This window comes from Varanus komodoensis, unplaced genomic scaffold (genome assembly GCF_004798865.1).
Source record: "Varanus komodoensis strain SLA01 unplaced genomic scaffold, ASM479886v1 scaffold1, whole genome shotgun sequence".
NCBI classification, from domain to species: Eukaryota; Metazoa; Chordata; class Lepidosauria; order Squamata; family Varanidae; genus Varanus; species Varanus komodoensis.
Genome location: NW_025335268.1, coordinates 40,374,200 through 40,396,750, shown reverse-complemented (window position 1 = coordinate 40,396,750; position 22,551 = coordinate 40,374,200). Strand labels below are relative to the sequence as shown.

General features: G+C 35.9%; 1 protein-coding gene across 9 annotated transcripts in view; it reads left to right on the top strand.

Moving 5' to 3' along the window:
* STXBP5 (syntaxin binding protein 5) overlaps nucleotides 1-22,551 on the top strand; it is a 159,264-nt gene that overhangs the window by 49,497 nt on the left and 87,216 nt on the right. For all 9 annotated transcript variants that reach the window (XM_044423071.1, XM_044423062.1, XM_044423096.1 and 6 more), the window contains exons 6-7: nucleotides 12,904-12,967; nucleotides 15,675-15,758. In XM_044423071.1, the coding sequence (XP_044279006.1) occupies nucleotides 12,904-12,967; nucleotides 15,675-15,758 (148 nt within the window). The remainder of the gene's footprint in view (nucleotides 1-12,903; nucleotides 12,968-15,674; nucleotides 15,759-22,551) is intronic.

Genomic DNA, 22,551 nt, shown 5'->3' with positions numbered 1-22,551 from the left:
TTCAGTAATATGACTCACAGCTTTCTGTTTCCTTCTCATGTGGTTTTAAAGCTCTTCAGTAAGTGAAATTGTGAGAGTCAGTAGTTTATGTACCTAGAATTTGCTCATGTACGTCACTACCTAACACTAGACTTACTCACATGTAACTTGTATATGGATCCTTGCTGTGTTGAACTAGGAACATAATGTAGGGCATTATTCTGTTTAAACCCTGCATTTTGTCCTATCAGTTACATTGTGCATCTAGTCTCTAAATTTATGACCTGAGCCTGGTTGTTTGCAAAGAAGCCTCAGTGTGTAAGCGGTTGTTGACATGTAGGGCTCCATATGATTGGTATCCATCACACTGCCTAGCAGTCTTCCACTTGAGTGGATGGAAATAGTCCCATTTGTAATGTTGGAGTTAAGCTCAGAGTTTTGGAGAACTGCAATATCCATCCTTGTGCCAACTTGTCCGAAATGGCTTGGGAATTTATAGCTGCTCTAACAACCATTGACTTATCTCAGATTCTCTTTGTTCCAATATATGTGATAAGTTGTATTTTTGAGGATTTTCTGTACTGACAAATGGATGGTGCTGTTTCTTTGTGATTTTAACCATGCTTGGAAAATATTTTATTTGGGAAAACCTCATACAGGTTTTTTTTTTTAAATCCTCACATGCTAACTTGCTTTTATAAGTTTTTTAGCTGAGCTGTTTCTTCTATTGTTTCTGCTGTGTTATATTTTATTGCAAACTGCCTTCTAAAAGTGAGGAATAAATCCATATAATAAAATTATCTGTCCCTGGAACTTCCTGATTTCCTTCTCTTGTTGTGGACAGATTATTAGCTGGTTAGACTGAGATTAGTGACATCTGTGAATATCTGCAGAGGTCAGGAACATGTTATAATGGTTTCCCACAGATGTTTATGGTCTGGATGGTTTCCTGATGCCTTTTGGAGATTTTCCAGGGGATTCAGTTGGCAGTTCTGTCTCCAGCAACTTCGGTAATCTCTGAAATGGAGATATAAATCAGGTTGCTCTAAGTGAATGCACCTAGACGTACTGTCCTTCCTCACCTAGCCAGTTATCCTCAGGTTTCTGATCTAAGAGAGCAATGAAATGAACATAACAGCTAGAATGCAATTAGAGAAAACATGAGTCAGGTCCAGCTAAATGCAGTTATAAGTTACTCTCTGGAAGATGTAGCAGTGAATAATTTTTTCGTCTCTTCAGCCATCATACTTTTTTGAGTGGCTGGAGGCTTATTACACTCTGTCCAACAAGATGTAGCTCAACCCTCAGAAGTCTGGTATAACACATTTTCAAGATATTGTATCTATTTGAGAGGGACATTTGAGATATTTGAGGAGGTCAGTGTGGTGTAGTGGTTATCATGTTGGACTGGGGATCTGGAAACCACAGGTTCTAGTCCCTGCTCAGCCATAGAGCTGACTGGGTGACTCTAAGCTAGTCACAGACTTTCAGCCTTGCCTACTCACAGGATTGTTTTTGTGAGGATAAAATGGACAGCAGCATGATAAAGATGATGTAAACGGCCTTAAATTCCTTGAAAGGAAAAAAGGGCAGGATATAAATACAATAGAGAAATTTTGCAGATAAAATCATTTGTATCTGCTCCAACTTGGATGTCATGGTTATTTGGTATTAGTACAAAATTATTTTGGGAGTAGTGTAATCCTGATGATTCTGTTGGACCTCTTATTGGTTTTCAGTCAACCATGGAATATTTGTGGGAAGCTTCTCGCTTAGATGGATCTGGTGATGATTTTTGGATATGCATCTGTTTTCCTGGGCAGGTCCTAGAAGGCAGGCAGGGAGATGTCACTTGAGGCTGATGGCATACTAGGATTAGTTGTGTCTCCTATTCTTTTCATAACAACTCTGGGGGGTTGATATTGTGTCCTCTTTTTCTTATTTTCATCTGCTGATCCAGGGGAGCACTTGAAGGTCTAGGCATGGTTTTGGATGGGATATGGGGAAAACCCCAAGCCTTAATTCAGGTTAAAAAAAATACTGCTGATTAACCAGTCTGATGGTCTTGGAAGCTGTTCAGACTGTTTTGGACAAGATTACCCCCTGCCCCCCGCAACCCTCAGGATACTGAAGTTACAGGGGTACTGGAGCTTCAGGTACTTCTTAATCTGTGCTCCCATATGCCTGAATGGTAATGGTAGCCAGAAGTACACCCAGTCCCGCACTAAGAACAAGTTCCATTCCTGAGATCATCTTTAAGTCAAATCTGTCTGTATGTTAGATTCCCTATATAAAAAGCATATAAATCACTTAAGAAACACTTCCATATACACTAAAACATCTTAAGCACAATACAGTGCTTAATAATGATAATAATACAACAACAATATATTGTAATGTAATGATGATAATACAACAATCCTCCTTCCCTGAAGGAGATAAAAAGGACATCTACTTGGAGTAGGGCCTTCTCTGCAGTGGCACCCAGATTGTGGAATGCGCTCCCTGGAGAGGTTCACCTGGTGCCAGGTGAAAACCTTTTTATTTAATTGTTATTTTAAAAACTAGCGTTTTAATTAAGTTCAACAGTCGCTTTTTATTTAATTTATATTTCCTGGTTATTTGTTATTTGTTATTTATTATATTTATATTATTTGTTTTATTGTGTGTTGATTTTAATTATTGTAAGCCATCCTGAGATGCCATGCAAAAGGGGCGGCATACAAAATTTTTAAATAAATAAATAATAAAGTTACTACAGGTACTGGGGAGAGCATTTGTATGTGTGTAGGCATACAGTACAGTTCTTAAAGCAGCTTAGATAGAAAGACAGAAAAATATTTAAAAGATTATTAAAGGTTAACACTTCCTGAGCTAACATTAAGGCTAACATTACCTGGATGATAATGGAAATGGGATTTGTGTTGGAGAGTTGCTTGTGTTGCTGTGGGGGAATGGTTACCACTGGAGTCACTTTCTAGTTCCGACTTTGCCATTCGCTGTTTTTCCCCTCCTCCTCCTTTTTCTTCTTTCTTTCTTTCCTTCCTCTCCTTGCTGCCCACCACCCGGCAGTTGCTCATGGTGGAACTTCCGGGATTGCTTGTTCGTATGTAGGGTTTGTTCTTAACTCAGATATTCATAACTGGGGGTCTGCTTTACCTTATAGGTTAGCTAAACATTTCCCTGGAGAATCAATCATACATTCCTCAGCTATTTCCATGTTAGATTACTTTAAGGAACTGCCCATGGGTCTGCCCTTGAAAACTATTCAGACATTTCAGTTGATTTAGGATACAACTGCTAAGTTTTTGTCCAGCACAAGGAGAGCAGCTCACAATACACTGGAGCTGCTACTGCAAAAAAGGCAAACCCCATGAAGGGCATAATCAGAAACTGTATTGAACATAAGTTGCCAATACCATATTGCTATTGTGCAAAAATATGGTTATGGCTATCACACTTAAATAGGGTACATAGTTCTGGTCACCACATACTCTATGGGATATTGTAGAGTTTGAGAGTCCAGAAATGAGCAACCCAAACTATCAAGGGAGTGAAGCAGCTGCCCATTGAGGTAAAGCTTAGCTTAGGAGAAAAGAGTGAGTAAGACAAGAGATGATGAGAGATGATCACAATTATACATGGTATGGAGAAAGTAGAAAATGAGATGTTTTCTCCCACTCACAGTATTAGAACCCAAGTGAATGGAGAGAGACTAATGACAGATAAAAAGTGCTTAACCAAGTCGTAGTGAAACTGTGGAACTGACTACCGGTTTGGATTGCTTTAAAAGGATGTTATACAAATTGATGGATGGTAAGCCTATCAGTAGCTACTTCTACCTTTAATACCAGCAGCACTCTGCCAGTTGCTGGGGAACTTGAGTAAGAGGGTGCTATTACACTTACATCCAGTTTCAGAGTTTCTCACAGGCAGTTGAGTTAACAGGATGCTGGATTAAGGGAGCTCTTAGCCTTCTCCAGCATGACTCTTCTTATTGTTTTTATTTATTTATTTATTTTATTTATTAAGACATTTTTATGCCGCCCCATTCGCCGAAGCCTTACTTAAATCACTTTTCTTAATGTTGATACTACTGATCATATTTAAACACATGATTAATATTAAAATATTTATCCAAATATATGTACTATAAATATAATTTTGAGTGTGCAGAATATCTTTACAATATATATTTTGCACTCTGAATTACATTCTTTAATTAATAAAGCTAAGGTGGCCAAAACATTTTCAGTGGACAATATGACCATATTTTGCTTCCCAAAATTGATGTATGATTTACTACCTTGTTTGCTTGTAAATTCATAAGCTTCCATTTCATTACCACACCTTTTGCAAAATATCATTATACCTCAAAATAAACAGGGTATTTTGGTTAGGGTGGGGGTTTGCTTGTCTTCCTGTTCCATTCTGTAATTTCTCTTGCTGATTTGAGCCTGGAACTTTCACATAATTCAAAACTTCTCTTCTTGTTCCATTTGCTGTGCAATTTCCAGAAGTAGTCAACAGAGCCAGTCCTTTTGTTTTTAGTACTCAGAACTTGGAACAACTTCCCAACCTGGCTCGATGACAGGTTGCATTTAAATGAAGATCAAAAGTAATTTTATTTCAACAGAATTTCAGAAATACAGGTTTTGAGGTTCTGTTGTGCTGCTTGTTTTAGATCTTGATAGTATAATCAAGGAAGTTCATAAATATTTAAACCAATTAGAATTGGATAGAAATTCCAGTAAGGTACATCTTACTTTTTACTGATTGATTTAAATGCTAACCTGATGTACATTAGAATGTAAACATAATATGTCAGTTTGAAAATAACTGTTTTTATTAATGTGAACATTTGCTACTTAGCAATGGGAAATTAGATATGCTATCTCAAATCAAGATAGTGAAACTGAGTAATGATTTTCCCTTCTATCCAGGTTTTTAAGATTACAAAATTAGAAACTAAATCCTGAATTATCATACATTCTTTAATACTGGAGTTTTTGATTCTTTCAAAAGGTATTGGTTTGTTATGTACTGGCTTGATGCAAAGAAAAGGTAATGCTAGCTCTGAAGCCTGATAACATTTGTCTAGGAAAAAAAAATAGATTTTCATAGTTTGTATCAGTTTCAGTCCAGGTGGGAATATTGCATGTTAGTGAGGCACAAATCAGGTTGCATTGAATTGCATATTCAATTAAAAGGAAAAGGGGGAAAAGGAATCTGCAATTGTATCCCCACTTAGGAGTAGGCTTGTACAGGATTGTTCTGGAAGTGAGGTTTCCAAGTGAGAGTATAAGAGCAAATGTTCACCATTCTTAAATGCCCTGATAATTGGTTTTAATTCAGTTTATGCATTAGGGCCAAGTACTCACTAAAGTGCTTAGGCTGGATCACAGCAATTGACTGAATTTTCTCTTTCTCTTGTGTATGTATGTATGCACATATTCACAGAGGTGTCACATTTACCCACCCAGAGGTTGGGTAAAAGGCCAAAGTGGACTTCTTAAAATGATATTTAGTGTTCTGCATGCCTGCGCCATATCCTTCTACTAGAAGGATTCTCCACTGAATTAAAACCCATCAAATCCACTTTCAGTGTGCCATTAACCAGTACTTGAAACCAATTAATACAGGTTGGGAAGTGGACAACTGTTTGAATCAATGTATATCTTTCATAGTACTTCTGTACTAATTTATGTCCTGTGAGTATTGATGGAATATCTTTGATTTCTTATTTCTATGCCTGTTCCCATTCCAACAGTTCTTAATTTATTTTTCTTCAGGTGATGACTTAATTTTGCTAGATTGTTAACTGGAGCTCCTTATTGGGACTGTTACTCCTTTTTCAAAATATCTATACTGCCTTCTGATACTTTTGGAGCCCAGTTCAAAGTGCTGGTTTCTAATGGTATATGTCTATATGAAAAAAATGTTTTTAGGAACTATAAGGCTGATTTAATGTCCATTAGGCTTTGAAATTTTAAATAAAATGCTTTATACTAAGAGTGAGGAACCTTTGTTCATCTGAATGTCTTAGATATAATAGTTATAAAATGCACTTGCATGAAATTTACCCTATTCCCAGTATTGTGTGTATTCTTTAGTTCACACAGAAACAAATCACAACAAAATGTTCAGCATAATTTACATTTCAGTTAAAATATTTAGTTCTTATGCTTCTTGAAATCATAAAGCTTTGAAATGATATTATAAAAACAATAGAAAACAATTACAAACAATATTGTAGTCAGTTAAGTCAATTATAGTGACAATCTGTTGGAAGGTTAGAGGTTGCCTAAATGAACTTCTCATTGGAGAGATGCAGAGCATCAAAGCCCTCATTTAAAAAGTCCTTGCTTTTACCTAAATTGATGTTACTTTGAGGTAGGGGAGGATTGGCTGGCACCCAGAACTGTTCTTGATATTCATAATTGAGAGGAAGACTTCAGTGATCGGAAAAACTTCTTAATGACTCAGATTATTTAAGGCTTTATTTCCAGAAGCTAATCAAAAGCCAGTGCAATAAAACATACTTTTGTAAAATCTTAGACTTTTGCAGCACACCAGATACGGTATTGCCCATAAAAAATGTTCATAAATCTTGCCTGATGTGTAATTCTGTTCTACATATCCTTGCAATGTCAGAGAAAGTAGTCTTGTTCTGACTCGTTTGTTTTGGCTTTGGGGTTCAATTCAAGGTACTATTTAAATAGCATATTACCTTCCCTAGTTCTGGCTTCATCTTCTCTCTAGCTGTAGGATGATGCTTAGGGTGGGCTTTTTCCTTCAGGTGCCAAGAATGAAGTTAGTACTCTCCAACTCCTTACCTTGTTGAAATGGCACGGGAGAGGGATAGTTAATTGGGAAAAAATGGTTATTGTAAGAACATTGTAATTGTTCAGTTTCTGGTTTTATTTCATTGTGTCAATTCTGTATTGTTAAAAAGTGAATGTTTTTATGTTTATGGCATCCTTGCCACAGATAAGGTAGGTTGATGGACTTTACTCCAATCATAACATAGAAACTGAGCAAGTCAGAAGGGGTCTCCTGGGCCATCTAGTCTCTCCCCTGGCTCCAGCTGATATGCCTACCATGTGCATGTCAACCCTAACTTCCAAACCATTTTCATTAGTCCATTAAAGTGCTAACCCTATCACTAAAAATGGTGGTAACAAAGTTATCGAGTAAATTTCTGTTGTACAGACATACAGTTACAGTTGCCTGTAATCGAGGAAAGTAGTAATTTTTCTGGAGAACAGCCATTCCTTAGTTGGACTACATCTGTCATCACCCCTACCCATCATGCTGGCATTTGGCATCCTCCAGATGGGAAGGCTGCTGCAGGGTTGTAGCTGATGCTTGAAAATGCTGGAGCAAGCCTGAAATTCTGAAGAGCATCCCATTCCATAGGGTCAGTAGGACTTACTGCCATTTTGTCTCCTCTTTTTACCAGATCGTCTCCTTGGGACATTTTAGTTGTTCATTGCCTAATCAGTTACATTCTTGTATGTTGCTTTAAGAACTATTTTCTAAATTTCTTTGTTTAGCCATTCATTTTTTCCTTTTGTGCTAATCTGCAAGACAGAGACTGTCTTGTTTTTTAGTTTTACCAAGTGTTTTCCCCTTCCCAAATTGGACAAACACTGAAATTGGGAGGAGGAGTCTTAATGGGCTTGTTGGTTTCTGAAAGGGACTACTACTGTCATGTAATATGGACTGTGGTTCAATTATCTTTGAAAGTCATTTTGTTTCTTCTATAGGATATGATTAGGCTTGCTTGCATGAGTTATGGAGGATTTTTCCTTGTGTGTATTTTCTGTGAAGCTTTTGCATATAATAGATCCCACTTGTAAATAATTTGAGATTCTTCCTCCTAGTTACACCGAGCAATTCAGCACAAACACAATAAGGTACACAAGCCTATGTCTGTCAAGAAAAAAACCCTGAATACTAAGCAAGCTTGTAAAGTATACATACTTCATCAGTATATCAGTCTTACATGGTCTGTATTGCAAAGACATATGGGAAAACTGGGATAGACAGAAAAAGAAGACTTGAAACATTGTTCCTTAAAAACATAGAATCCACAGAAATACTGGAAGTCATGATGTCAGTAGAGATGTGATTTCATAAAGTGGATGGGATACCTACTTAACAATTTATATTTGTCCAGAAACTGTTATTTCATAAATGTATCAAGCTAGACATCATAAAAGAAGCATTTAATTAGGAAAGTAGACTTTGTCTATTCCACATAAAGTTTATTTTGCCTTCCTTCAGCACTAGGAGTGCAAGACCATAAAATACATTAGAGCAAGAAATAAGTTGTGATTAGGGCTGGGGTGATGAACCCTTTCAGAATCTGTCCTCTTAGCATCTGCAGACTTCCTCTCATGCTCAGCCTGGTCCTGCAAAGTGAGCTGAGCCTAGAAGAACTCTGCAAACACTTGTGCCCCCCCCCACCTTGTAGAGTTGGCAGCCTTCCAAAGCAGGAGCTGCAGCAGGAAGTGGAGGAAGGGTGCTGAGAATGGTCATGGCAGCCACCATTCCCAGTGGCTAATCTTCCCTGCTCATGATGCTGGTGGCAGCAGCACATTCAGGAAATGGGTGCTGTGGGCAGGTATGCTAGGCATCATTCCTGGCAACAAACATTCTTCCTTACTTGATGTTGGCAGTAGCAGTGCAAGCAGGAAGATGTGCTGTGAGCAGGCATTCCCAATGACCAATCTTCCATCCTGCTCACTGCTTGGGCAACATGCAGGGCTATCAATTCCAGGTGCTGAATATTCTTGCCAAAACTCAGGTTCTGGGCCACTGCAAAGGAGACTAGAGTCCATGAAATCTGGCAGATCTCACCCCCAAATGTATTCCTCACATAGCCCCTGGTTGTGATGTTCTTATAGATAATCAGTACTCTAGTAGAAAAATGTGTCATCGGAGGTGGGAGTTATAAGATATTCTTTTCTTTCAGGTTTCTTTTTGTCCTCTTACAGTAAATACATATCCTGCTGTCTGAATTCTATACATCTTATTTATGATAAGGTTTTGGTAGTGGTACAAAGCAGTCCCAGTTTTTGGCAGGGAATCCAACAAGTCAAATTTTAGTTTTGTCTAGCTGTATCACATTTTAAAAGGCAGAGTCAGTGTCTTCACATTAACTTCTTTATGGTTTCTTTGACACACACACACACACACACACACACACACACACACGGGTTATGTGTCTGTGCAGACCAGTCATTTGGAATTTCCTAGAGCTCAACAGTTTTAGGCAAGACTCTCACTCACTTCCCCGTCCATGCTATTGGTATGTCACCCACCCACCTCTCAGTTTCTTCTGCTACAGCAGCTAGCAGCATTTGGATCATTCTCTCTCCTAGCAGCAAACATGGGCATGCACAGCACACACACACTCAAAATTTGGTTCTCTTTTTTTCTTGTCCCTTTGGGGTGAATGGTCTCCAAGACCTTTAAAAAAAATTGAAATCACTGTGATAGTAAGATACTGCTGACTAACAGATATGCTAGGTGCCCTTTCTGTCTTGAAGAGGCACATAGGGTGGACTTCTATATGCATTGTGTGTATTTACAAAACAGGCTGGAAGGTCTATGTCCTGTTGTTATTAGGATTATTCACTGCCTTGATGGCACCACCAAATACAAATAAAGATTCTTTTTCTGGGTTCACATGTCACAACAAGCAATCCTGGTTTGCACAGTTTGTGGGGAGGTCTGGATGTGGTTGATAGATGAGTAAATGGTTTCTACCCTCCTTGTTCAGTCCTCCTGTTATTGGAATATATCGTATTAGCCACTGCACCTGAAATTCAGTCCCACGCTAGATGGTGGGAGTGGTTTTTGCAGCTGGCACTCTTTCTACAAGTTTCTGTGGTAGCTGTATACCAGGACTGTAGAAGCTATGTTGCTGGTTTCAGTTGAACAGAGAAGCCATGGTGAAGCATGGAAACCATGGAACAGACCTTTTTTTTCTTTTCATGGTTTCTAAAAACCAAATGTACCATGCTGTGGAATACCACAATAGGATTGCCACTAGGATAGAGGTAACTAGTGGGGTGACACATAGCTCAGTCCTGCATCCAGTGCTCTTCAACATCTTTATTAATGATTTAGATGAGGAAGTACAAGGAAAGATAATTTCGATGACACAGAAGATCATCCTGTGCAAGAAACCAGCATGACTTACTGTGTTGTGTAACTCACCCTTTGTGTCACGGTTCCCATTGCCAGTATTCTTGTTCTCACCACTTTTTGGAATGAACTAAGGTAACCTCTAGCTGCACACTGCCATTTCACATGATAGTGATTGTCAGATACGCAGCTACCACAAATTAACATGGTACCAAACCTTATCAGTTTGCTCCTTACCCTTATGTTCCTGAAAAAAATCTTGCAACTAACTATTACGCAATTATCACTGGCAGTGCAAATTACCCAAATCACAACTGGCCCTTAACCTGTAAACAACAGTTAACAAATTTCTTTGGCATAGGATGACTATTGCTCAGAGGTGTCCTATACCTCATCTGTGCAGGATTCAGCCTTTTCCCTGGATGCTGCTACAAGAGAGCAAAACCTTCTAATCCAGTCGGATGAAATTAAGCATAAATTGAGCTCAGAATGGCAAAGTTGCTTGGACTAAAGATCACCCCCCACCCCACAAAAAAACCCCCTGGTCTTTAAAGGGTACAGCTAGGCTTGGCTTCACCAATTATTAACCTGACACTTCTGGGCTAAGCATTCTACTTTCCTACCGATGTTTAGAAAGACAAGCAACCTATAAAGTTTTCAGGAAGAGGCATGTTCCTCCTTAATCAAACACCCCACACTGAATTCCTTAAGTGTGGGAGCATCCAAATCAAAGACTAAAGAAAAGATCCACTCTGCCCCATCAAACTTAGAGGAAAGAAAATTAAACTTGATGGAGCACAGAATGTACCTAACTACAGTCCTAGTATCCTGTAGAGTGAAATATGAAGTGTCCATGATGATCTACAAATGGGGACAATTGACTAGAACCACAGTATCTTCTGCTGCTTTCCTAAGCAATAGTTCACTTCCAGAATTGTATAGAATAGTGACCTTGGCTCAACCTTATACTTTAATCAAACATTACTGCCTGTTTCAGCTTGTGCTAATACAGCTTTTGGCAGAGTAGTTTCTCTTTAATTCTGATCTTCTCTGATAAGTTTCTTGCTTCTCAGGCACCTACATGTGTGAGACACTGGATTGCAAATAACAGAGGACAGGTTGCTTGCTTGTAACTGTGGTTCTTAGAGTGACCATTCATGTTCTCATGGATTCTCATTGATCAAAATGTTTCTGATTTGAATGGTGCAGTGTTTTTAATAATATTAACTAGAGATATGAATGCTCAGAAACACTGAGGGGGCATTTCCAGAGGATCATTTTTGCTTTTTTCTGAAGGATTGACAAAACTTAACAGTTTTGGATTATGAAATACCTTATTTTAAAATTTACAGCAACATGCTTATATAACATGCTTGAGAGCCAGTGTGGTGTAGTGGTTAAGAGCATGGGACTGGGACTTAGGCCATCTAGTCCTGCTTGGCCATGGAACCAACTGGATGACTTTGGGCCAGTTACAGATTCTCAGCCCAACCTACCTCACAGGGTTGTCGTGTGGAGAAAATGGAGAGGAGGAAAATGATGTAAGCTGCTTTGAGTTCTTTGTAAGAAAAAAGTGGGACATACCCTTTACTGCTTCAAAAGATTAATAAAAACTATATAGTAAAAATACATGTATAGAAAGATCAGAGATATAAAGCATCTGGAATTACTGAAGCCATGATTAATTTTTTAATTAAACATAAATATTGTTTATTTATTTTTTAAAAAAATCCCATTCAAATTAAAATTTAATTTTGCTATCTTTTGTTGATAGACATTTAGGGATGATCCAAGTGATGGCCCAGTTTTATGACTTGTGAATAGAATCTCCATCATAATAATGTTTGGGTTTTGTTCTACAGAATCCTGTGTTTCTGGGCTTGTTCTGGTTAGATACTGTAGCAGTTAGTGCAGTTCTAATCTAAGACAAATGTGAAAAAACTGTCAGTTATTCCTCCACTGCTATTAGATGTTACAGTATAGCATCAGTTACCTTAACTGTTTCATTTTTTAAAATAAATTTTGAGGCTAGGACTATGGAACTCACTTCCATAGTTTTACAGTCTAAATCTCAATTAAACTTCACAACTAGGGAATGTTACCTCAGCTATAAAACTTCTTACTTCTGCAACTGAAATAAACAAGAGAAGTTTGTTCACACCACCTGATTGGGATGGTGGGGGTTGGACCTGATGGCCATCATGGCCTTTTCCAACTCTACTATTCTATGACTGTATTAATCGATAGTTCCCCGAACAAACAGGAACAGATGCAACATACTAGTCTTTATTTGCAGTTCTGCTTCTGTCTTCTGGAGTGATTCAAATGTTTCAGGAAGTACTTACAGAAGTTCTGTCTCATTACTCATAAAATAGGAACCTAAAATGTTTTGAATAACTTAGTTTGCCTATAAAATAATTATGTTTGGTATATTAAATTTAAAAGCATAATTTATTTAGACAATTAAAACTTTACTGAGTTTACTTAAAATAATGTTAATTTTGTGAACAAACCAAGAACATGAAACCTGTTCAGAGACATTTATGGAAAATTAAAGTGGAAGCAGGTGTAAGCTGTCACTAAGAAAATATAAACATACTTTGAAATTTTAAAAATGGGAAGAGTCTTGCTTGGTACAAATTTATTTTACTAATATTGATGCCTGTGGGCACTATGTTGCTTTTTTGTGGACAATATATACTGTAATTTTTGTTTAACTGCATTCCTGTTTTGAGCTCTTAAAATATATCATTTTCAAATTTTCAGGTCATCCAAGTCCCATCCTGGACCTGTTGTCCATATTAGTGACAATCCAATGGATGAAGGCAAAGTAAGTTAAAACTTGAAAAAATATAAATAAAAATAACTGGATATGGTTCTGTTGCTTATTAGTATCAAATTATTCCACTTATTCCTTTTTTGGATGTTTATTTTAATAGCCTGTTTTTAAAAATAAAGTAAAAAGGAATATTCAGTTATAGGTTTAACATTCTTGAGTTAGCCAAACATCCAGAGGCTGTTATTGGGAAGTATTTTTTAAAATTCATTTCATTGCTCATTTCATTCTCTATGTATAAATTTGTTTTCTGACAATAGGAACACATAAGTGCTTCATCCTGTTTCTTAAGTATTGCTCGTTCAAGCATTTATGCAAGCATAGATACTAGATACATGTTCAGCTGCACTAATAGTAGCTTATGACACACTACTCTTTCAAAAATATATCTATGGAACCTATACTCAGAGCCAAACTACTCACTTTACCTTTTTTTGAATCAATGCCACTGTTTCACCACTGCTTATACTCAGTGATACTCTTACATTGTAGACATTTTTTGTGTACAAGACTGATTTCTAATTTTTCATATTCACAGATTAAATAGAATTTAGTATTTCATAATAGTTTTTTTAGTAGGATTATTTTATAAATCTTAAACATTAGAAAATCCTCTCTGATATTCTGATACTATGATTAAAAGTGGATCTTGAATATATTTATGTACAAAGTAGGGTCTTATATAATACCTCTTAACAATTTTGGCTGGAGAGCTTACCAAGTTGACGAAGGTGATTGCCAAGCAACAGTGAACATTTTGTGAAGTATAGATATAATAGATTTCCTATGTTTTAATAATTCCACTTTGTAGATACAGTAAACATAAAAAATAAGTTATTTTGTGTTTTTTAGATTTACGGTGTTAAATAATGGTCTTCCAGTGCTGTAATTTATTACTCAAATACACTCTCACACATAATTTGCAAGTGGAACCAAAATGATTTCATATGAAAAACAAAGAATATTTGATTGTTTCATTTAATAAGAGTTTCTGCGTGCAGATAACACATTTTCATGTAGTTTCCCTCTCTTGAAAGTAACAGATGATTGGTAGAAAGGCATATGGTTCAAATGAATTATACCATTCAACCATTACTCATATTCTAGGTTGAATATTAACTATAATGTTGCATTCTGCTACTATTTTCTTGAATTCTGACTAATAGTTTCTATTATATTTACAAGTTGCTTAGTCATGGCAGTCTAGTTTTATATCTGACCTTCTTAAGACTGTAAAGAACTTAAATCTGCATAATGTTTAGCTTACAGGCTAAAAATAGCACTCTAGTCAAATCATTGCAGTTCAGATTAATAAAACAATGGCACAAAATAGGATTATTTTTCTGGAGCCTATTTAAATATACAGTAAAATACCTAATATAATCTATTATAGACCATACTACTTCATACCCAGCTGAAATATATTTATCTGAAAAAGCTGCCAGACCAGTTAATAGATCATTCGAAAGCAAGGCAGCTTCTGCCTTTAAGCTTACAATATAAAAAAGTACAACAGGAAAGAACAGAGAAAGGGATGGGTAGAGAAGAAGAAGAAAAAGAAGATGACCCAGGTGCCAATTCTTATAAATTTTTATAATGACCAGCTATGATGGAAATGAGTTGAAAGAACCCAAGGGATAAATCTGGATTTGCAGTAGATTGCCTGGAAAGGCCCAACCTCATATCATATTTGAATCTGAGATTGCTTGCATATGTAAAGCTTTTTCTTTTCATGTTTCCTATATTCTGGTTGGGTTTTTATGAATTGTTATATTCAGATACACAGTAGATTGAATTGGTATTGTACCTAGTAGTGCCTCTGAACATCTGAATTAGTTCTGAATCCTTTGTTTGCACATTTTGGCAGTGAATTACTATTTTAGGACAACATGCTACATTTTAAGCCATTTGTGAGATGAAGAGTAGCAGGTCAGTTCACCTGCTTCCAAAAGAAAAGGGGACAAACATTTTGAGGAAAGAATATTGGGAAAAATGATTTATTTTCCCAAATTTATTCATCAGTTTTTCAAGTGAGCTTTCCTCCAGGGTAACAATCAAATTTTGCATGAAAAGTTATTCTGTAAAGTACATGGCAATATGGTTTAACACAAGCTGTGAAGCTACTGAATGAGCTGAAAGGGCAGATGTATACCCTCTGCTTGCTTTTAATTTTATTTCATAGCCTTAAAACCTCTTAAATGTTCATTTGTGGTTGGATTTATACAGTTCTGACCTGCAAAACAACCCTTGAATGATTTGTTTGTGGTACAAATACAGTGTACTGAATAAGGCATTCATTGAGATTGGATATCCTGATCTTCATGCCTAATCTTTAACTGGTTGCTTTTAAGAATATACTGCAGGATATATATATATATTCTATATATCCGATATGTTTTCAGAACATTCAGCCAATTAATATGTCACAAATGCTAGTTTCAACATATTAAAGTTATATCATCCTTTTGGTGTGTAGGGTAGGACTGTCTAATCTTCAGAATTATGCTTATTTAGTCACTATGCCTGTGTAGCAAAACTTAAAATTGGCCCAGATGGGTTTTACATACTGGAAATAGCTTATGTTTTGTGAGCCGTCCCGAGGCTTCGGTTAATGGGACGGCATAGAAATTTTCTAAATAAATAAATAAATAAAAATATTGTTCGTACTGAAAAAAATAATATATTCTGTTATGTATTACAGCTTTTGCTTGGTTTTGAATCAGGAATAGTGGTATTATGGGACCTCAAATCCAAGAAAGCAGAATACAGATACACCCATGATGAGGTAATCAGAAATCATGTATCATACCAACTTTTATGGTATAGCTTTTAGAATTAATACAGTAACCTTAATACAATAACCTTTTGTTAATAAATAACTGCTGTTCATGTTAGTCTTGAATGGTAGAGCAAGTATACATATATAGATAGAGTAATCAGATTCCCACATTATTTGTTGTGCTGAAGCAGGACTTGAGAAGCTATACCAGTGCCCTAGTAACTGTTTTAGATTTACTGAATGACACAGGAATTTAGAAGTTAAGAGTTAAGTTCTGAGATAACTAAACTTCAGTGTCATTTATGTATTGGTATATGTATTGAATATTTATCTACTTCTACTCTTTAAGTGTTGGAGGATCCTAAAGGGACAAGAGGGGAATATTAGAGAGATGCCATAAGAGAATAGGAGAGATGCCTTAATCTTCTACAAAAATGGGAAGAAGTTGGGAAGAAAGATCTGCAATCCTTACCAGCCCTTCTAACCACCTTTAATTTGGGTTCTTACTCTGCTTTAGTATAAGCTTAAAGATCTGACTTCAAGAGTCTAAACATAATGAATGCAAATGTGGTTTGCTGCTATAAATAGTATAAATTCTGTGAGTGAAGCAAACATTGAAATACGTGTCAGATCCTTCTGTGTTTGAGTTGAACAGTTACTGGTTTGGGGCAGTAACAAGCTCAGCACATCTGCATTTTAAATTAAATGAATTTGTAAATATTTCATTTCTTAGTGTAAAGTACCCAGAAATATATTTGTATGAAGGGAGCACCAGCTAAATAAATAAATAAATATGGATAGTTTACTTCAAGTTCATGTGGGAAAGTTTTCAGTAGTCATATTACAATGCTGAGTTGTAGCTACCCCTGTAATTGCTTAATTCTTTTTCATCTTGCGGATTTACCTCAGAACTTGGGTATTGAGTGCCACTTCATACAGTACTGCTTGATGTTTGTAACAGCAAATCTGTAAGGGGAAGGTGTATGCAAGTGCAGGGATATGTACCTTTGAGTAAAACATGTCTTGGCAAATTTAAGATACAGTGGTTAAGAGTGTGGGACTGGGACTCAGGTGAGCTGGGTTCTAGTCTCCTCTCAGCCATGGAGCCAACTGGGTTACCTTGGGCCAGACTGAGTCTCTCAGCCCAACCTACTTGACAGGGTGTTGTGGGGATAAGTTTGAGGGCAGCAGGAGGAGAATGTGTGAATCGCTTTGAGTCTTTAAACAAGAAAAAAGGTGGGATATAAATCAAATAAATATTGTGATGCTGAATAACATACAATTAATATTTGATAGTTTATATTTGAGTCTTCTACAAGCCCTCAGTGAAGCTATTTAACTATAGTATTTCAACATTTATACTAATGATAATTAGAAACCTGAAGTCTATATGGGAGATTTGGATATGGGGGGAATGGGAAAACAGAAGGAAATGCTACATCAATCCTTAATCACTGCTTTATCCTATAAGCTTAATTGATACATGAACAATTTCACTTAATTCTGAACAAAAGGTGGAAGGGATGTGTTGTTTTTGCAATGCTTAAACTTAGCTTTAGAAAGGAATTGTACTTGCTTCAACTGTAAGAGGAAACTATGTTCTTTCTTCTTGGCATAATCTAGAAGAATGAGTACTGCCAACCTCAAGAATTCAGTGTGCCTGCTCGTGATCTAGCTCTCCATTGCTCTCTCACACACACTGTTTTAGTGTCCATGAAAAGAAGTTTTAATCTTAAAATAGCCATAGTTCATTTGAAGACTGAAGTTGAAAAAACGAATTTATCACTGTGGTTAGTAAGAACAAGCCAGGATCTGAAGCCTTATTTTAAGACTGCATAAGAAATTGTGACTTGTTTGACATAAACAGGAGTGCATTTGCTTTCCTTCGGGCCACAAGAGGAAGAGAAGAAAGAGGGTACAAGCCCAAGGAGCACCATGGCTTAGTCTTATACATGACTTGCACTTTAGGCTCAACAGTTTAAAATTGCAATAGCACAAGCATATTCTAGTTGTTTGTGCTCTCTTAGTGTTCAGTAAATCATATTTCAGTAGTATAGTGGATCAGCTGGTTCAAAGCTTAATCCCTTAGCTTTGCTTTTATTGGTCTGAGATTCCTGCAATTGTGTGATAATATCAGAAAAGTTTTAAACTAAAATTCCTTCTGTTGATTTCTTTTGTCCGTTGAAGACAAAAGATGGAGCTGTAGTCCATGTCTACGTATGAATTGTTTCAGTTCTTCTCTTCTTATTTTTAATAGTGGCATTAGAACTTCAGATGAGTAGCTATAAATTGAAAGTTTAGAAAGGACAGACATTTTAACCAAAGACCTTTTACCCATTTATGGTATATAAAGACCTGAATACTCTTGAATTATTTTTAAACATTTTCCATATATAAGAAAATTAATATTAACAAAACTAATCTGGTTATATATCCTGACAAAAACTAATAGAATAATATTTTTCTAATTTTTTTAATCTTTGTTGGATTTTACTTTGGGCGAAATAATGTAGCAAGAAGAATCCATTTTTCAAAAGAAGAATGTCAAATTGAAATGCCTAGCTGAATGAAAATACATTTTTTCCTTGTGCCAAAATACTGAAAAATTGGCAGCATGTAAATTTCAGTCTAGAGAGAATGTTCAGTTGCCAACAACTCATGGCTGAAAAAGCCATCTTTCTTTTTGCTGAATACTGTATTTCCAGTAAAGTAGGTGCCTGAAAAAACCATTAGGAGAAGACTTTAGGAGAAGGCCTCAAAACATGGCGAGAATGATAAGGGAAAAATGACTTATATGACATATGATTATACTAATAAGGAATGTAGTGACAGCATACTGCACTGACTGAAGCTTCCACATATTATTTACTTTATTTAAAATATTTCTGAATTCCCCATTCACCTAAAGTGGGCTTAAAGTGATTTACAATAAAACAAAAAGCACAGTAAAATACAAGTTGAAACAAAATTAGCAGCTGATAAAATACATTAGAATAAAATAAGGACATGTTCTGGAATCAAAGAACAGCCTTAGTTTGTAAAAGTTCAGTGAAATTTTACATTTCTTATTAGCCATATGAATATCAACAATGAGGAAATGTCCCTGGAAAGGGAGTTCTGCAACAGGATTGCAGCTACGCAAAAGTAGTCTTTCAGGGCAGTAGCACACTGCAGTAAACTAACTCAGGAGGTTACCAGAGGATGAATTGCCATGGCCACAGTTTATACTGGGATCAAGAATTTCATTTTTCATCAACACCTTAGACCTCCTTACTGCAAATAGCATTTCAAGCATCAGTATTTACACTGTAACATTTGTAATGAAGACTGATGTGAAGAATTTACTGGGGTTCTCTGCAATATCCTTAGCTTCCTGTAGTACTATTTTAACTTATTGTCATCCTTTGGACCCTAGCTGGTTTGTACTTCTTATGTTTTTAAAGAGGTTCTTATTGTTGCATCTAATGTTAGTGATATATTTCTCAGAAATCCCTTTGCATCCCCCTTTTGTTTGCCTTTTTGCACACAAAAAAATATGTGCCTTATTGCATTTTTTTTGTATTCATTTATTTATAAAATTTGTATGTCCAATTACTAACGTCTCTGGACAGCTAACAGCATAAATAAATTGACGACTCAATCTGCCTGCAATTAATAAAATACAATAATAAAATTTGATATTAAAGCTTATTAAAATATTGATTAAATAAAAAGGTCTTAACCTGGCACCGAGAAACATATAATGACGTATTCTCTAAAGCAAGTATTATTTTTCTCCAAAAGCTTCATTGATGCTACTTATTAACGATAACTGCTTAAGCTGTTACAGATTTGGCTTTTGCAAAGTGTTTTCATACTAGTAATTCTAGTATTTAGGAAGCCTTTGGCTGCCAATTAACTACCTATAGTCAAGTCTTATCGTATTTAGCTATAAGCCATTACAACATTTGCAAAAGACATAGTGAAAAATTAAGAAAATTAATCGCTGACAGATATTAAAATAGAAAAAATATATAAGTAAAATAAAAACTAGTTTAATTGCTATAAATTAGTTACCCCCTTCAGTGCTACCTTCGATCTAATCTTCACAGCTGCTAAAGCAAATAGAGACACTTTATACGATATGTAAACATCATTATCTGATAATATAAATACAATTTTCTCTGATTCTGAGTATGTATCAATGGCAGATAAAATTCTACCTCAAATTTTATATCTTACATTTCCGTACAGCAGACAGGGTATCATGCAATAAGGAAGATTTTCTGCTACAGAAGAATCACAAATACATAGACAATGTTCTGTTGGAGTGTGTGAATATTGACCCATCAAAAGGATTGTTTGCATAGTTTGAAAATGCAAAGAAGTGAAGGAGCTTATAATTGGGGATAATGGTTGAACAGCAAGATCTAGAGTGATCAAATTTGATGAATTTACACCAAGGAGCTGCTTTAGATTTTAAAATTATAGATCAATCTAGCAGTGCACTTCAGACAAAGCAAATATCAATTTCCTTAGGTGGGCTCAATTTTGGTTTTGAACCAACAATAATAAGTAATGGTTCAAAAATCCCTTTTTCATTTTATTGCAAATATACTTGTAGCATCGTATCAAAATATAAATTATATAAAGCACTATATATTGTTAGACTTCTAGCCCTAATACCTTAAAATTAAAGATCTCATCATAAGTACCAAGTTCCCTATTACATTCTTATATGAGCTGTGTAGCTGGGGAGTGCCCAAGCCTGGTGAGCTTCTGACAAGAAGGCCCACAATCTAAAATCGCACATGTTTATAATATTTGTGTAAATTACTTATAGTTAATATCTACTGTCCTGTAAATTAGGGCTCACAGTTTTAGATATCTCATTGTTATTAAACATTCCTTTAAATAAATAGAAGATACCAAATGGATTATGCATACAACTTCAGGCTAGGTATAATCAATTTTGAATTGTACATTAGAGAAAACTTCTTATTCAAAACATGCCAATTAAACCTAAGTCTAGAGTTTTTAAAGACATCTATGTCATTTTTCATGTTTGGCTTTTGTTCACCTTGACATTCAGCGTTTTTGTTATCTAAAATTTCCCAATTTTAAGTTCCACTTGATCCTGTGAGAACAGTTGAAGGCATTTCAGTTTTGACATTGACAGCTATTTTATAACATGCAAGAATTTAATCCGTCATCTGTCATATATATTCTTAGTGGATAATTTCTAGCTTCTTGACCTGCAAAGAAGTCTTAATGTGCTAGAGCTTTTAGGTTATAATATAAAATATCTTCTGAACTTATTACAGAAATATTAAGAACATTTATCCTATACACTTATTTTCAGGTTCAAAAGAAATATTTGTATAAAGTCAAACTTATACTAAAATCCAAATTTAGAGTATACTAAGACTCAGTATGATTTTAAATTATTCAGTCTGTATAACAGCTTGGGCACTGTGCTCACTAGGTATCCATTATTCAGTCTAAATTACATTTTCTCAAGCTGTTAATCTTTCTTTCCTTCTCTTAGAGTAGGGATGGTTAACCTATTTCAGGCTACAATCCCATTAGCATAGTCAGTACTGAAAGATAATTGGCTAAAATATCTGGATGACCATATATTGCTTACTCTGTCTTAGATATATAATGCAGGTTTGGAGACATACTATGGTTTGTCATGGATTATTTAACCAATTAAGAGCCATAGCTCTTGGGAGCACCAAATTACATAACCAACCATTGCTCAGTGGCATCATGTGAAACAGACCATGGTTTATGCAAGAGTTGCTTTAACACTCATATAACACATGCTGACCAAATTTGAGTGACATAATAGCCCCTGAGTGAGGGGTTGTATATTCAAAATGGTGGCTGTAGATGCTGCAGCCTCTCTGTAGTTTAGATAACCAATGATGGAATGTCATGTGAACAGTCACATAAATAATTTTTATAAGCTCCAGTCCTGGCTGTTTCTCTGAAAGTAAGTAGCACTAAATATAAAGAAGATCTTAAAGTACAAATTTCATCTTGCATAGTTTTCTACCCTTGGAATTTTTGGTGTGTTGTTTTGGTGCTGTTTATCAGTATCTCATGGAGCCTTTTAAAGTCCTTACTGGAAATAAAGCTAATTATTCTTTCCCAATAACACCAGTTTATCATAAACATAGATATGATTTGTATTATATTCAGAATCGGTGAGTGAAATTCAAGGTTGTGTGTTTTTGCTTGCATAATGATAATTTTTCTTCCTTTCCCTCCACTATACGCTTCTGTTTTGAATGTGTCCTTTAAATCTCCAGAATTGATTTAAGGGGAGGAAGGGAATTGCTGTCTTTCCATGTTGCTAATGGAAGCAGCAGTGGGTACACTTAAATGAATACAGCCTAGTCTAATTCAAAAGCTACTGGTATGCATGAGATCCACAATATTAATTTAAATTCCTAATTGGGCTACCAGAAGAGAGGAGGGGGGCATTTCCCTCTCCTACCTGCAGATCCTGAGGCACTCTCAAGATCTTCTCCAGTGGATGAGTGAGTTTGGCAGATTGCATGGACGAGGTAAAAAGCCTGCCATATTAGAAGTTGTTGGATTTTGTCATAGGAATTTTTGTTTGTTTGTCTTGTGAAAGAACATTATTTGTAAGAAATCAAAGTTTTCTTTTGTATGAAGATAAGCTTCTGTTAACTCTTGTAAGATAAGGCCAAGTTGGAGCAGAATAACAATTCTCTAGGATAAGATTTGCCCTTGGAGTCTTATGAACCCCTATAATGCTTTGAAATGGGATTTTCTGGACACATGGGGA